The 17558-nt window shown below is 40.1% G+C and overlaps 1 protein-coding gene across 4 annotated transcripts in view; it reads left to right on the plus strand.

Moving 5' to 3' along the window:
* Alg6 (ALG6 alpha-1,3-glucosyltransferase) overlaps positions 1-17558 on the plus strand; it is a 38229-nt gene that overhangs the window by 18026 nt on the left and 2645 nt on the right. For all 4 annotated transcript variants that reach the window (XM_052176826.1, XM_052176829.1, XM_052176828.1 and 1 more), the window contains 9 exons: positions 1081-1163; positions 1915-1979; positions 3625-3810; positions 4310-4445; positions 6147-6232; positions 8284-8368; positions 10201-10271; positions 12948-13016; positions 13125-13323. In XM_052176826.1, coding sequence (XP_052032786.1) covers positions 1081-1163; positions 1915-1979; positions 3625-3810; positions 4310-4445; positions 6147-6232; positions 8284-8368; positions 10201-10271; positions 12948-13016; positions 13125-13323 — 980 coding nt within the window. The remainder of the gene's footprint in view (positions 1-1080; positions 1164-1914; positions 1980-3624; positions 3811-4309; positions 4446-6146; positions 6233-8283; positions 8369-10200; positions 10272-12947; positions 13017-13124; positions 13324-17558) is intronic.

Raw genomic sequence — 17558 nt, forward strand, 5'->3', positions numbered from 1 at the left:
TGACTGCATATTCATCTTGTGGTTCACAGCATCCAAACTAGTGTCTGCATTTCCAGGGGTTACAGAATTTAGGGCAGCCTTAAAGAAAGTGCTAGGCATTAAAAATTTCTTTTTTGTATCAGGATAACAGACTTTTTAGATAGCACTGTTGTCCTTTGTTCTAAAATGACTACTGTTTTTTTTTTTTTCTTTTTGTTTGGTCCCTGTTCTGTTATTCCCCACCATCCCATCCAATGCTTGAACACACACTCGCACGTGTGCACACACACACACCTACCTTGTGTGTAGTTCCACTTTCTTCCTTACCCAGGCCTCTCAAGCTCTTTTTTTTCTTTTTCTTTTTCTTTTTCTTTTTCTTTTTCTTTTTCTTTTTCTTTTTCTTTTTGGATGGGGTTTTGCTATGTTGTATTGTCTCAAAGCTGGTCTAGAACTCATTATGAAGCACAAGGCTTCATCCTGCTGTTGGGTAAAATAATGTTCATGAGACTTTCTCCAACTTTTTTCTATGCATTAACTAATAAAAGTTTATATATTTTTATAACTAGTAGCACTAAAGGTTCTCCTTCAAGTTGTTCTTTTGGGCAGAACATTTTGAGTATATAGATAGAATATACTGTGTCTTCCTGTGCTTTCCTTGAACTTTCATTTGATGCCCAAGTCAAAGCAGCAGGAGCACGACTCTGACATTGGCTAGTGATGCAGCCTTTATAACCAGGCATAGGCATTGGGAGTGGAGGCTGTGGGAGGAACGAGGAGGCTGTGGGAGGACAGTGGAGGCACAGGACGATGGTGAGGGCTGTAGGAGGATGGTGGAGGCTTTGGGAGGAACGTGGAGGCTGTGGGAGGAACAAGGAGGCTGTGGGAGGACAGTGGGGACTGTGGGAGGACGGTGGAGACACAGAAGGATGGTGAGGGCCGTAGGAGAATGGTGGAGGCACAGGAGGATGATGGAGGCTGTGGGAGGACAGTGGGGGTTGTGGGAGGACAGTGGAGACACAGGAGGACGGTGGAGGCTGTAGGAGGATGGTGACAGAGGGTTGCTGGAGCCTGATGACCCCATCTCATCTGCTTGTGTTTCAGTTCTCGCTGCTGATTTGCTCATTTACATCCCCGCGGTGCTCTTGTACTGTTACTCCTTAAAAGAAATCTCAGCTAAGAGAAAGGTAACTGCTAACCTGGCTTGACAGTTCATCTCTGAATGAGTGTGTCATTACTCGCCTATTAAGGATCGACTTTGAGGAAGCCCCACTCTTTGGGAGTACATAGGATAATGAATATTTTATCTCCTATTGATTCATTTGCATTTAACAAACAACAGTTTAACTTACAGCGCTTACTGTAAGTGCTCTCTAGTGATACCAGAACGAATTGAACTTCAGAACTGCCATGCCTTTGACTCACACCATGCTGCACTTATAGCTAAGCTCATAAATCAGAATTTTGAGCTGGCTTGTGACAGGGACTCAGCTAAAAGGCATTTTGGAAAGTTTGTGTGTCTGTCCACAGTCTCCTTCCCCGAGAATTTTACGTAGATTGATTACATAGCCAATCATTAGATTAGAACTGTCTTTCTGGGTGTGGTGGTGAAGGCATATTTAATTCCAGCATTGTGGGAGGCAGAGGCAGGTGTATTTCTGTGAGTCTGAGGCCAGCCAGCGCTACATAGTAAGAGTCAGCAAACAAACAGATAAAAAGTTCCTTTCAGCAATTTTACTTTTTATTAAAATATTCTCGATTGCCTCCATGAAAACTTTAGTGTCTTAATAACTAAGTGACTAATGACTAATAATGACTTGTGAAGTGGACTATTCTGATTAAGGGAGTCCAGTGTCTCAGGAAGAGGGACGTTTTTACCATGTAGCTGCACAGACTGCTGAAGTAATGATCTCTTATCCACCATGCTTTTCTTCACAGATTGCTATTGCGTTATGCATATTGCTGTATCCAGGTCTTATTCTTATCGACTATGGACATTTTCAGTATCCTTTATTAAATTAGACATGAGACCAGTTACAAATTATGATCTAGGCTCACTGCATATAGCATTGCCAGCTGCTGTTGCCATACATGCTAGTATACTTACTTATATAAACTCTTCTCACATGATAGGGTTGAAAAAGTCAGGTGTGAATTAAATCTTAAAGCTTTTGAGTTGTGTAATTTTTGTGGGGGTACTTTTTAAATGGTAATTTTTTCCTTATTTTTATTTGAATTCTATTCCCTTATGTGTGGTTTTGTTTTGTTTAAGACAGGGTCTCTCCATGTAGCCCTGGCTATCTTAGAACTTGCTGTGTAGATCAGACTGACCCCAACTCTCAGAGATACACCAGCCTCTGCCTCTCTAGTCCTGGTATTCAAGATGTGTACCACCATACCCAGCATTTTTTTCCATTTGTTAAAATAAGTTATATTTTATTTTATGTACATTGGTATTTTATTTGCATGTGTGTCTGTGTAAGAGTGACAGATACCCTGAACTGAAGTTACAGATAGTTGTGAGCTACCATCTGGGTACTAGGAATTGAACCCAGATCCTCTGGAAGAAGAACTAGGGATCTTAATCACCTCTCTAGCTCTGTTCCCTTATTTTTAAATTGGGATAACACTAACTCTTACTTGGTGAGCTTGCTTTGAGAATTAAATAAATTAGGATTTGTAAAACACTTATAATAATCCTTTGGAGATGCTGAACACTGTATTTATTGCTAGTAGTATAATTACTGTTTTTTCCATTCATTTATTTTGTGTATATGTGGGTGTGCGTGTGGAGATCAGGGGGCCCCTTGCAGGAGTTGGTTCCCTCCTTCCACCACATGGGTTGTAGGGATCAAGCTGAGGTATCAGGATTGGTCAAAGGCCCCTTCACCGCTGGGCCACCTCACCGGTCCTCATTACCCTCTTTGTTACCCCAGTGTGGGCTCTAACAGTGCAGTGACTTCCTTAGGCACAGGGAGGTGCTCTTTCTGGTTGTTTTGGACAGCTTGTGGATTCGTTCATTCATTTTCTTCCTCTAATTTCCTTGATAACTTTCTTGCTTGTCTCCTTTCTGATCTTATTAGCCAGTTGTTATTTTTTATGTCCCTTTTATGCATGTTTGCCTTCTGTTTTGTGCTTTATAGAAAACTATTCTGTCTTTGCCATCAACACCTCAATTCTATTTGTCTTCTTAGACGTATTTTGAAATTCTAATTAAAATTTTCTTTCTCTTCCTCCCCTTTTTCTTTTGATTCTTTATCTGATTGACACACAGTATAAAAGCAGCATACAGGGACAGCAGTAATTTTGTTGTCATAATTAAACTTGCTACCAGAATAGTTTTATTCTCTAGATTTGGCACTTTATTATAATACTATTGTGAGGTAGTTTAAAAGAACTAGGCCATGATATTTATATTTATAGCCTTTAACATATGAGTTGCTGTGGAACAGCGATTTAGTATACTCAAGGCTGCTTTGTATATATTCTTTGTAGACATTTGTCATCACTTTAATGCTTTCAGGTCCTATTTAGAAGTAAGCTTTCATTGTACATATATGTTATTTTTAAATCACATAAGAAATATGCTCTATACAATGTAAGCTCTGTCTCTTAATTATTGAGTTAATTTCCTTGACACGGGAACATATATAATTCTGTGAGTCTAGGCTTTGCTTTGTGGGGTATTCTTGGAGTTTCTTGTGACTGGGACCTGCTAGGGTCATTGGCATTTTGCTTAGCTCTAAATTATAAACAGATGGAACTTTACCACTCCCTACCATTTTTTTGCTTTTTACTTGGCAAGTGTTGTAAAAAAGGCCTCAAAGGAAAGGGGTAAGTAACTTTTAAAGCATAGCTTTAAAATTTTTCAGAGAATTTATTTGCATGCTTATCTGGAGGAAGGTGGTCTTTGGCTTTGGTGGTTTCTCCTAAATGTGCTGGCCATGGGTGAATGGGAGGAAAGCTGTTGAGCTATGTTCTGTATTCTTTTAAATCTTTATAACTACAGGACTGATTGACCAGCTTACACTTTGGAGGCAGTGTGGGCAGGTTTGCCAGAGCACTGCTGTAGAGGGCAGTCACTTTAGAGCTTGTCACGCTATCCGCTTATTAGAAATATTCCTACTCCTCTTTATGGCTGCATCCCTGCATCTATGCTAAATGCTAATCAGGATATTGGTGGGTCCTTGGCTGGAGAAATGAGTCTTTTAACAGTTGTGAAATTTTCAGCTGTGTTGTGAGTGGTGTCCCATTTTAAATCTCTCTTGGTAGTATTGATAGACAGTACTGTTACATTTGTAGCTGTTGCATCCCACCCGCCTCTTTGTTCTAGGTTCGCATTGTTGATTAGGATAGGCTGTACTGTTGTGGCTTCCTTCCTCCTGTGTTGGTTGCCGTTCTTGACAGAAAGGGAGCACGCCCTGCAGGTTGTAAGAAGACTCTTCCCTGTTGATCGTGGATTGTTTGAGGTATGATTGAATGGACCCATCCTTTTCTATGCTGACCTCCTCTGTAACCTTGGGGAGCCTGTGTAGGAGACACCAGGAACAGCAACTTCTGTTTCCTCCTCTAGTCAGTTATGTAATCTAATGTCGTGCCCCTAGCTCTACATTGCCCCTAGCAATTACATCTAGTATCTGGCATTTTTTAGTGCCTTATATGAATATGTAATGTTTTTGCCATAATTAGGTCCATGATTCAATTGTATATTCTTTCTAGTCAGATTGGTCCATAATAGAAGAGCATTAGATGCCGCAGCCACTGTCTTAGTTAACAAGCCTGCCACTGTGTTGGTTTATGATCTCCTCTTAGTTTGCCACAATTATTTGTTAAAATGATAATCCTGTATGCCTCAGAAAGATCTCATCATTTCTTATGAAATATATAACCTTCATCTGTAGTAATTTTTAATGAGGACCTTTCATTTAATTCTAGTTTAATCACTCTTGTTAAACTTTTATTGCATGAATAATTTGATCATTTAGAATTAGTAATTAAGCTAAACAAACCATTTATTTCTGGAACAAAAGGTCTTTTAATAAACTTAGAGACAACATATTTATAGATAATTTGCTTTTGAATAACATTTCTTTTGAAAAGAATTTGAAAAGAATTAGAAAGCATTTCTAAGTTTTGAGGAGATAATTTCTATAAACTATTTTTAGTGGATTTACAAGAGGGTGGGACAAGAACCTGGGAAGAGACTAGGTATTATATTTATTGTTGTGAAGGTAGAGGGGTGAATAGATCTTGTTGATAATCCCCATTGTGGCTAGCATCATTCATTGCTCGACTGTTCCACAGTTTTTCACGATCCCTATAGCTCTAAAATGGAGGTTGTCCCTATCATACAGATAGACAACTGAGGTCAGGCATTCAAAGACCTGCTATGTGGCAAAGTTGTGATTTCAAATCTTAATACCCTTAAACAGCAAAGAAAAACTTGCTTTTTATTTTTTGAATACAAAAACTACCTGCTATTTGCTGCATCTTCAATTTCAGAAAGTGTCCATGATGCTAAGTATGGCATGGTGTCAGGTGTCAGTATCATAGTGTATCGCCAGTCCCACCAGCTACATGTGGTCTTTGACTCGGAAGAGGAAGTGGGCGGGACACTTGTTAGAGGCCATCACTCTCTTGATGTCATCATGCCTGCACCACTGTGAGATTTGCAGCTATGAGAGGATAGATTCTATTATCTGGGGAGCTGAAATAGCAAATTTCATCTTGAGGTAGCTGAGCACAATTGCTAATGTTTTAAAACTTCTTGATTTATTAGCAATTAGTGTTGTCATTGTTACTACCTATTAGATAATGTGACAGGAAGTTAAATTTGTAATAAAATGAGGCAAATGTAACTAATATTTATTTTTATAAATTTGGGGAGCTTTTTGCTTACATTGTTTTTTGAAAAATATTAAATGTTTATTAGAATGTAGATTGTAGTTTACTAATGCTTTTCATAATCTGCATTTCAAAAAAGAAAAATGCTTAAGGCTGTAAGTATATATTTTTAGTGCTTGAAGAGTTTAATATACTTTCTTATAAATGTGAATGAAAGTTTCATGTCTTGAAAGTTTATTACCTGGAGATTATAGGCTGTACTTCATGGGGTTTAATATTTCTTTCAATTATATCAAAATGTAAAACTAACAAATCTTTTTTTAAAGGATAAAGTAGCCAATATTTGGTGCAGCCTTAATGTTTTTCTGAAGATTAAGGACATTTTGCCTCATCATACCCAGATAGCAATCAGGTAACTAACAAAGTTTATATATAGTACTTTATAAGCCACTCTTGAAAAATACTACAGTACTAAGGTATTTATCTAAGCTGGTTATTAGTGACTTTCTATTTAGTACAATAAAATTCTGTGTACTGTACCCCTTTCCCCCAAAACTAAGTTTTTCTGTGTAGCTCTGGCTGGTAGGAAACTTTCTCTGAAGCCTGGGCTAGCCTCTCTGATCCATCCATCTGCCTCTGCCTCCCAGCTGGCATTAAAGGTGTGAACCACCATGCCCAGATTTTTCTTCTCCTTTGCTCCCCCTCTTCCCCTTTCCAGTTTAAATTATTTTATGTGAACATTTGTCCCATTTTTCTTTAAACATACATTAAATATGATTTCTTTAGAACATACATTAAATATGATTTAATATTATTTTAAAGAATCAGGATTTTTATAGGTGTGCAGCCAACCTCAGCCAGAAAACATAGAGCAAGTTAGAGATTATTGTTTATGTGTGAGTTTATCCCAGGGATTGGCTACTGCAGTTGTGAGGAGTTGCGGGGGTCTGGTTAAGGAAGGTAGACCTCAGGGATATCTTGGGAAGGAAATGGAGCTGACCATCAGGAGGGCTCCAGGTGATTGCTGAGCCCCCAGGACAGACTCACCATTGCAGACATCGTTGCAGATGAGGATTGCCTTTTTGTGGGCTCTGACTCTCAGAACAGACCCTGTAGCCCACCCTCTCAGGAAGTGCGCAGAAAGGGAGGTTGGGGACTGAAGCCTCACTACTTACAAGTCACAGAACCACCCAAATTGAGGAAGTGAGGTTCTGTGTTGAGACATATATCCATCTTCAGGCTCTATGGGCTGTTTGTCACAGTGCTGAAGTGGCTGTGTCTAGCTTTTCTCCTCCTTACTCATCAGTCACATCTAAGAGAAGCTGGACATCTCACTCCTGTAGTAGTAGTAGTAGTAGTAGGAGTAGGAGTAGGAGTAGTAGTAATAATAGTAGTCAGAGACTCTTAATCTTAGAGTCATGGGTTTGAGCTCCACATTGGGCACCAACTGTAAAGTAATAGCCAATTAATCTCTATTTAAATCGACCTGGGTGCTGGTACATTCCTCACTACCTGCCCCAGTGTTTGGGTTCTTGAATGAAAGACACACACACATGGCCTTATATTTTAATATATCTTAAACAGCTCAATGGCTGGGCCACTTCTAAATCTCCACATGGCTAACACACTCTCCCCTCTAATATTTCTGAATTATTACTTGCTAAATCCTATATTCTATCTTGGCTGCCCCAGACCCAGGCCTCTTGGGCTGAGTTCACCAACACCTCTGTCCGGGCTATGCTCTGTGTCTGGCATCTCTCAGGTCTGACATCTACTCTCCTGGCATGGTGGCTCTCTCTGTCCCCTCAGTCCCTGTCTGGGAATGCTAAAAGTTCTGCCTCTGTCTCCCTGTCCAGCCATTGACCACCAGAAATTTTATTTACCAATCAAAACCAACTGGGGGCAGGGACCCTCAGCGTCTTATGTGTGGATTCTCTTATAATTTTGGGGACCCAATTAACATAATACAAATATTAGACTAAACCACAACACACTCTCTTATGGTTGGCTCTTTCTGGAGTTAAAAAAGATCGTTAACTTTTGTGGAGTGAGGGCCAGGACTCTCCTGGGAGTAAAGTTTTTGAATATTTGTGTTGAAAATACAGTGTTGTCTCCTTAGGCCTGATAGTGTTTTCTTACTTTCTAGTGTTTGGTAATTGACCTGCAACTATGATACATGCTATTACATGTACATATTACATGATATATCATGCATGATATTAAATGCTAATAACATATACAATGCTTAGTATTGTTTGATTTTGTATTATGTCAGAATTGTGTACAAAAGTGTATATATATTTGAATGTGAATGCTTTATTCACATTCTAGTTTAAAATTTAATAAATAATATAGTTTAATCTGAGATCATCTTAGATTGTTAAGTAATATAATCTTTCTACTTTAAAAAGTAATTGTTTTAGCTAGATTTCTAAGTCAAACACATTTTATTGTTTTTTTTAGCTTTTGCTGTACATTTTTGAGCTTGCTTCCTGCATGCATAAAGTTGGCAGTTCAGCCCTCTTCTAAAGGATTCAGATTTACTCTGGTAAGTTTCTCATTTTCCTTAAGATACTTGCTATAACTGACATTTTTAAAGATATCAGTAATGACTTTCTTGTTTGGGGTAGGACTGAGTGGGCTGCAGAACAAAACCCTGATCATATGACACACTGAACACTGCCATTGCAAATGCTGTATTAGGCATTAGGCTGAGCAACCAGAATCTTTAGTTCACTTCGAGAACTCTTGTTTTTTGCTTTGTATTGAGTGGTTAATGAGGGTCACTAAGGTGGTAAGAACATGTCCGTCTAATGCTGTTGAGCGGGTGGCACTGTTTTGCTGGTACAGACCAAGTCTGTGATGTGGTGGTGAAGGGAGAGATCTTGGAGGATGGATTGTAGACCTGATCAACAAGTGGGATTTCAGTCAGCGTTGTAAAGCTAGACAAGTCTTGGAACTTCCAGACAGCTGAAGGCAGAAGACAGCTTAAGCTATAGAAGGACAGAGAGCAGGCTGGGAATGGATGCTGCATGTGTCCCTGTCTGTTTCTGTGTGCCAGGGATAGGTGAGAAAAAGATAAAAAACGGGGAGAATTTCAGAAGATGTCAGATGTTTGGTTGAGAGGTGTGTGTAGGACAGGTACAGAAACAGGTTTGGGAAGAGGAGATAATGGAAACATGTGGGTTGTTTAAAGCATGGAGGGTAAGTGGCTGGGGTGAAGTCGAGTGAAGGAGACAATAACTGATGCCTTAGGAATGACAGATTGCACAGGAGTCCAGATTTCCTTGTACTAGGAAGGCAGTGGGGGGTTGAAAGGGTATTAGGTGATAGACAGTTACTGTGAGAGGTAGCAGGGCCAGTTAGGTTAGGGTACTGGTCCATCTGACATGTACCTTGCTTTGCCAGCATTGACAAAGCAGAATGGAGCAAAGGGGAAGGCTGCTGTCAGTAGGAAGTATCAGTGCATTCACAGTGATGTGTAGGGTCTACGTTGTGCTGGAGCAGCCAGATCCACACAGGCAGACAGATGACTTCATAAAACACTGGGTTTCACTGGGCATACTTGGACTTCATAAAACAGTTACTATGTTTCTTGGGGCATGCTTTTTAAAAACACTACAATAGATCTGTTTTGTTTTGATCTTTTTTGTCTGTCATACTTAACAAATTTACCTTTATTTTACTTTGTGTGTGTGTGTATGCATTGTGTGTGCACACCATAGTGTGTGTGTGTAAAGCAGAGGACAGCTTACAGGTGTTGGTTCCCTTTTGCTATCAAGTGGGTCATGGAGGTGGTACCCACCTCATCAGGCTGAGCAGCACAGGCCTTTACTGGCTGAGCCATCTTGCTGGCCTCATACTGTTTAGGTAGTTTTCCAAATTCCAAGAAGTGATGAGGTTAGATCGTTGTATTATCTCCTGTACTTGGTAGTTTTATTTATTAGTAGCTGAGTTTCAGAACCATTTTAGATGGTTCTATATAGCCTTTTAATAGTTTTGGTTTGTTTTTCAATTATTTAATTAATATTTTTTGGGGTGGGAGGCTTTACTTGTACCACAGCAGATTAAAGGACAAATTGTGGGAGCCAGTTCTCTCCTTCCTCCATGTGGGTCCTGGGTCCTGGAGTTTGAATTTAGGTCGTCAGGCTGGTGGTTCGCACCTTTATCCCCACGACAACCTCTCACCAGCTCAATAGTTATTATTGGCTTTTTAAATTCACACTCTTAAAGTTAGTGACGTAATATGTGTATTCTGTGTTTGATTTTTACCTTCAGGTAGTAACTATAATCTTTGAACTGGGTGTTTTATTTAGAGTTGTAACTGCAGTGATACATTTTCACACTGTTGAATCTGTCTCACCTTCTTCTTTCTTAAAGGTGAGCTGTGCACTGTCATTCTTTCTGTTTTCTTTCCAAGTACACGAAAAGTCCATTCTCTTGGTATCATTGTAAGTAGAAATCTTGGAACTATACATTTATTATAATGTTTATTATATAAGGATGTTTATAAAATGTTAATTTAAATGTAAAATATTTTTTGAATATATTTATCTTAGTCATTCTCAGAAGGAAAATGCTTTAATTTTACTTTATAAAACACATTTAAATCAAAACAGTTGACAAACTTATTATTGACATATGCTCATGTCTTCCAGGTCTTCATATTTTCTCTATACTAAATCCATCCCCCAAAGTGGCTTTCTTGATTCTCCTCGTTGCCTTTTGTATTTCATTCACTTCCTCATCTCGCCCGTTAGCCTCACTCTCTCCATTTACCTTCATGATGTCTTTCATACGCTGTGTTCTGTTGTTTTGCCCTCTGCTCCCCTACACCACAGCCTGTAGATGAAGGTTTCAGACCCCCCTTGCAATCCTTATAGAGATTAATTTTTTTAAAGAACATTACAGTTTTCCATTCTTCATAGAAAAAAAAAACTGGATGAAATTTTGGGGCTGTGTTATCCTAATACTATAATAGTTTGGTGCATGTATCTGTGTTATACTATAATAGTATAAGCCTAGAATAGCACGGGATGTTTGCATCCTCCCGTTCAGTCTCATTTGTCTGCTGCCTTACGCCATGCCCTACCTGGTGCTCTCAGTGGCCGTGTGGAAGATACCAGGATAAACCAGGACCTACCAGGGAGATGAGGGAAGTGGTTCTGCTTTTCTTAGGTGGAGCCCTGTGCAGAGAGCTCCATGCTGCCTCTGAGGAAGGCACCGCGGCATAAGCGACTGCACGGTCATCTCAGATGGGTGTGCGTGTTAGCCCCTGAAGCGCACACCTGGGTTAGGGCTTACCACTTACAAGGCGACCATAGTCCAGGTCTTGCAGGACCTTGTACTGGCTACTAGAAACCTTGGTTTTTATTCTGAGGGAATGGTGAGCCAGGCATGTTTTCTGTGATGAAGAGGAGAGGGCGTGAGGCCCTGAGGATAGCGGGTGTGCTACCTAGACACACCTCGAGGTTAAGAGCTGAGTAGTGTCCGTATTTATTATTTTCAGAGCAATGCCTACATGTAATACAGTTTTATTAGTGCTTGGTTTGGTAATTACATACTGACAGAGTAAATGGGAAGAAAGACTCAGAAAACCTTATTTCTTGAGTACTTTCTATGTTTGTGCTGATAACCCCTTCTGATTTAGCGTTTCAAAGCACTGCAGTGAAACTCCTCTGGTGTGACTTCTTAATAGGAACCAGTGGTTTTCAGTGCCAAACTTAAATCTTTTATTTGTTTGTCTGTTTATGGTGTTTTTTGAGACAGGGTTTCTCTGTGTAGCCCTGGATGTCCTGGAACTCACTCTGTAGACCAGGCTGCCCTTGAACTCAGAAATCTGTCTTCCTCTGCCTCCTGAGTGCTGGGACTAATGGTGTGCGCCACCACCACCGGCTCCAAGCTTAAATCTTATATACTAGTCGACATGAAGAAAAACACCATTCCTTTTAGAAAGGAGCTCTGTTAGTTACTTTTCTGTGGCTGTGAAAAAGCGCCATGACCAAGGCACCTAATGGAAGGAAGGGTTTATATAGCGTATGGTTTCAGAGGGACAGTCATCCATCACCATCATGGTGGGAAGCAGGGAGAAGGCAGGCGTGGCGGCTGAGTGTCAAGCTCAGAGCACTTTAATCATAAGCACGAAGCAGGGACAGCACATTTGATGGTCACACCTTTTTAAATGTGAAAGCCCAGCTCCAATGACATACTTCTTTCAGCAACACTACATATATATGTCCTAAACCTCCCCAAACAGTGCAGCCATGTAGGGACCACGTATGAACACCTGAGCCTATAGGCGATGCTCTCATTCAAACCAACACAGAGGGACAATGCTCACGCTTTTCGGAACCTGTTTAAACACAAAGGGATGGTGGTGGTGGAGATTAAGGGCAACAGTAATTCACCAGTTGTCACTCTTAGAAAACTTTATTTTGTAATGCTAAAAATAAATATTAAGGGATACTTGCAGAGAACAGTGAAATTAATCATTGGCATGAGTCACATGGTTAAGTGTCAGCTGTGGAACTAGGGCGGAGAGCTTCTAACTAGCCTGCTTCTCCTTGAGCATGGATGCAGTCAAATCCAGAAAGCATCCGACAAAGGCTGTGGTAAATGGACACCAGAAAAGTGGCGGCTCCATTCATCAGCATCGTGTTTGCAGTTCTGTGGCCTTGCCCTTCCCACGTAGCTTGTAATTATTCAGCTTTCATCTTTCTTTTAGTTTAATATTTTCACCTGACCCCTTTGTTGTCCTTCTCCATTTCCATGGCAATCCTGCTTGTCATAACTTTAGTTTGTAACTGGCTGAGGAACATGTAACAAGTTTGAAAATGATTACCTTAGGAGTCACTTTGTGTTTGCAAAATAGAAGGAAATGCTTTCTCTGCTCTTTTCGTCAAGGCACTGTTCATGTGGCACACGAAGGAGTGTTTGCTCGTGACCTAGTCAAGCAGTTGTTGACCAGACGGTGTGGAGAAGTCGACACCTTCTGAGTAGTCACATGGAGAACTTTTTACCTTTTAAACTAACTTTGAAAATTAGACATGTAGAGTATATTTATTTTTTCCAGGCTAGGGGCAGAATTATATTCTGTAACATTAAAATGCCTTTTCTTGTCATTTTAGACCCGTTTGCTTAGTTTTAACTGAAATTCCTTTCATGTCAACCTGGTTTTTACTAGTTTCAACATTTAGGTGAGTCGAACCAATTTCCATATAATATTTCCAGTACGATTATTACAGTCATTGTAAAATTTACACCATAACTATTGATGCTTTCGCTGTTTTTATTTTCCTTTATAGCATGCTGCCTCTTCTATTAAAGGATGAACTCCTACTGCCCTCAGTTGTGACAGTGATGGCGTTTGTAATAGCTTGTACCACTTTCTTTCCAATGTCGGAAAACACTTCTGAAGAAAAGCTGCAGCTGCAGTCCTTTGCGGCCTCTGTGAGGAGGCTCCTTCCGGGCTTTACGTGTCTTCCCAGAATCATGCAGTGGTTGGTGAGTTAGGCGGCAGCTTGGCTTTTAACATTTAATTTTTGCATGTGGACCCACCTAATAACACATGGAGAGGTCAGAGGGTAACTCTTGGGAGTTGGCTGTTTTCTTCTACCATGTGGGTCCTAGGGACTGAACTCAGGCCTGGTGGCAAGTGCCTTTACCTGCTGATCCATCTTACGGGTTCTTAATTTAGCATATTACTATTTTTTTCTTCAAATTATTGAACTTTTGTTTTTGTTGGGATAGGGTCACATTCATTATGTAGCCCAGGCTAGTCTGGAACTTACTATGTAGCATTTGCAGGATTTGAACTTTGCTCTTCCTGCCTTGGCCTTTTAAGTGTTAGGATCATAGACTTGAAAGGCCATTTATACCTTGCATACAATTCTGGGAAGACATCTGTAGATGTGTTCTATAACGCACACATATAACTTACACATTTTAGTGGGGTTAAGTACACAGGCGTTTATAACTATCATTATCATCTAATTTTAGGTGAGTTTTAATCATCCTCCCCCCAAATGTCCCTACCCAGTGGCAGTCATTTCTCATTATAGCATCATTGCTAACTCCAGTGTGGACAGTATTAATCTGCTTTTTGTGTGTCACGTGCCTCTTCTGAATGTTGCATATTAAGGGCATGTCGGTCATTTCAGGCTCTGTAACAGGGAAGGCTGACTGTCAGCAGTCTGGAGGCGCTGGCCATCGGGGCTGGGCCGCTCTTAACTGCCATAGCTCCAGTTTGCTTTTCCTCATACAGCCTCTCCCTTCCTTCATTATACAGATTGGAGTCATAATTGCCTTTCTAAAAGCCAAAGTCCAAGTATAGTCACATTAAGGGGTTCAGGCTCCAATGTGTGAATTTCTTGTTATTACATGTATTGGTGTGTGTGCATGAGTACATGTGTGTGTGCCTGTAGCCCCTGTGTAGAGTTCAGAGGACAACCTGTAAGAGTCAGTTCAGTTCTTTCACCATGTGGGATTCAGGGGGGTAGATCTGGGGTTGTCAGGCTTGACAGAGTTAGCACCTGTACCTGTTGAGTCATCTTGCTGGTGGGACACAGTTGGGTCCATGACATGGAATCATAAAATGTGGTCTTCATGACTGGTTTCTTTCATGGCACAGTCATTATGCTATATCACTATTTAATCGTATATTATTATTTAGATTTCTTTTTATTTCCAAATTATATTGCATTAATATGTTACCCCCTCCCCCATATCAATTAATGAGCAGTAGGTGGATTTTGGTATTGTGAATAATACTATTAAGAACATCTGTGTACAAAACACTGAATCCCTGCTTTCATTCTTTTGGAACATAGAGCAGGAGTGTAAGCGGTAGATGACATAGGTTTGCTTTGGTTTGTAGTTGTTTTTAGCGCTCCTGCACACAGTTCTCTAGTGGCTGCTCTAGTTCCTCTCACCACCAGCAGTGTATGCGCTCCACTGTCCCACAGTCTTACCCACAGGTTGTCATGTATTTTCCTGAGGACAGTCATTCTAGGGAAAGATGACAATCATAAAGGAGTTTTAATTTGCATTAATCTGATGGCTTAAGATGTTGAAGACTTTTTCAAATATTTATTAGCCATTTGTATTTGTTTTGAGATCTGAATGTTTGGTTCACTATTGGATGATTTTTTTTATGTTTTATGTTTGCAGTTTTTTATGTATTATAAATATGAATCTTCTCTGCCCCCCACCTGTAGGCCTTCTTTTTACTTTGGTGACTGTTTCCTTTTCATTTCCAAAGTTTTAGGTCTTAGATCCATTCTGAATTGATTTTTACCAAGGATAAGATATGGATAAAATTGCATTCTTCTACATGTGCATATCCAGGTCTCCAACACCATTTCTAAAGAGTTTTTTTCCCCATGTTGACTTTTGACACCTTTGCCAAAGATGAGTTGGTTGCAGATATTTGGGTTGATTTCTGGGTCCTCTTTCCATTGGTCTACTTGTTTATTTTTTTGTGCATTTATATGAAGTTTAGGGTTTCTCTCCTAGCCCCCCTTCCCTGTTCTTTGAACAATGCCACTAGAAATTTAAAGGAGAATGTTGCTGAATATACAGATTGCCTTAAATAATATAACAATTTTTACAGTATTATTTTGACATGCAATTTGTTTTGAAACAAAGTTTTATATAGCTCAAGATTGCCTTGAACTCACTATGTATATGAAACTAGCTTTGAACTACCGATGATCTTCCTGCCTCTGTCTCCTAAGGGTTAGAATTACAGGCATATTGAGCACGCCTGGTATTTAGGCTGCATTCTTTCTTGATCATGTTTTTCCCCTCCCTCAATCCTCCCAGATCTTCCCCACCTCCCTACCCACCCAGCTTTATCACTCTTTAAAAGAAACACAAAACAACCCCTATTCACACAAAAGGAAATGAAGCAGCAAAAGACTAATAAGACAAAAAAATACCCAAACAAAACAAAATGAGAAAAAAGTCTACAAAAATAATGAGTTTGTTTTATGTTTGCCAACTACTACTTGGCATGTAGCCTGCCCTGAAGTGTGGTTAACATATTCAGTGAGACTCCTTTGGAGAAAATTGGTTTTTCTTTTGCCAGTAGGTATCAGTTGCTGATAGCTTCTTGGTTAGGGGAGAGAACCCTTGTTCATTTCCCCTTCTCAGTGCTGAGACACATTTGGTTTGAACCTGTGCAGGCCCTGTGCATGTTGCCACAGGCTCTGTGAGTTCACATGTGTGTCAGTCACATTGTGTCTGGAAGACATGTTTTCTTGGAGTTACCTTTCTGCCTCCTTTACCTCTTAAAGCCTGAGCTTTGGGAGGTTTGGTAGTCGGCAAGATATCCTATTTATGAATGATTGCTCCCAAGTCTTCTATTTGCTGCATTGTCCAGTGGTGGGTTTCTATGATCTCATCTACTGCAAGAAGTTGTTTCTTTGAAGAAGGGCTCAATGAGGTATTAACCTATGAGTACAGTAGAATATGATCAGGAGCCATTTATTGTATTGCTGTATTCCTTTAGCAGAATCATAGTGTGTTTTCCTGTAGGTTCATGACCTATTTTGTCTCAGGTTCTTGGTCACTTTAGCAGTGTTACCTATTGGTTCCATCTCAGACAGAGCCAGTCAGAGAGAGGTTGGTTACTTCCACAGCAGTCATGCCACTGTTACACCATACTGTCTTACAGGTAGATGGCTGTTGTAGATTATTTTATGTATATGAGTATACTATAGCTATCTTCAGACACACCAGAAGAGGGCAGCAGATCCCATTATAGATGATTGTGAGCCACCATGTGGTTGCTGGGAATTGAACTCAGGACCTCTGGAAGAACAGTCACTTATTTATGATATGTAAGTACACTGTAGCTATCTTCAGACACACCAGAAAAGGGCATCGGATCCCATTACAGATGGTTGTGAACCACCATGTGGTTGCTGGGATTTGAACTCAGGGCCTCCAGAAAAGCAGTCAGTGAGTGCTCTTAACCTCTGAGCCATCTCTCCAGCCCCCAAAATTTCAACTTCTTAAACAGCTGAATAGTACTTCATAGTGCACATGTACTACATTTTCATTATGCAATCATTGGCCATTGAAAGAAACGCTGCCTTTGGAATATTGTCTAATAGTGTAATTGTATTGTCTAATAGTGTAATCTTATGCCTCCCATAAGATCAATTTTTAATGAGGACTAATTAAGTAACTTCTAAAATTATGCTTATAAATATGTGTAATTAGTTGGCAACTCAAATATTTGGGAGTAAAGAATTAGGTAGCCCACTATACAGATGTGAGAGAGAGAGAGAGAGAGAGAGAGAGAGAGAGGGGCAGAGAGACAGAGACAGAGACAGACAAAGCCATACTTGTTGAAAGATGAAGTTTTGGTGTTATGTGACATTTGGGACAGTAAAGGTCTAGAACTTGGTCTAAATTAAATCCAAGCAGGCTGGAATCAGATTAATGTTATGTGAGGCCACAATGGCTAAGAGCATGGAGGATATACTTAGTATTGCTGCCACTAGCTTCTCCCTAGTACTTTGTGGGATACCAAGTGTTCATAGAAAAGTGTTTTTAGTTACCAAAATGTACATTGGGCTGGGGAGATGGTTCAGTAAGTAAAGTGCTTGTTGTAAAAGCTAGGGTCCAGAGTTCAGATTCTCAGAAGTTGTAAAAGCTGGGTGAGCATGGTGGGGTGGGAAATAGGGAATCCTTGGAGGAAGTTAGCTGGCCAGACTAACTGGTGCATTTGA

The sequence above is a fragment of the Apodemus sylvaticus genome, chromosome 3 (assembly GCF_947179515.1).
Source record: "Apodemus sylvaticus chromosome 3, mApoSyl1.1, whole genome shotgun sequence".
Taxonomy (NCBI): Eukaryota; Metazoa; Chordata; class Mammalia; order Rodentia; family Muridae; genus Apodemus; species Apodemus sylvaticus.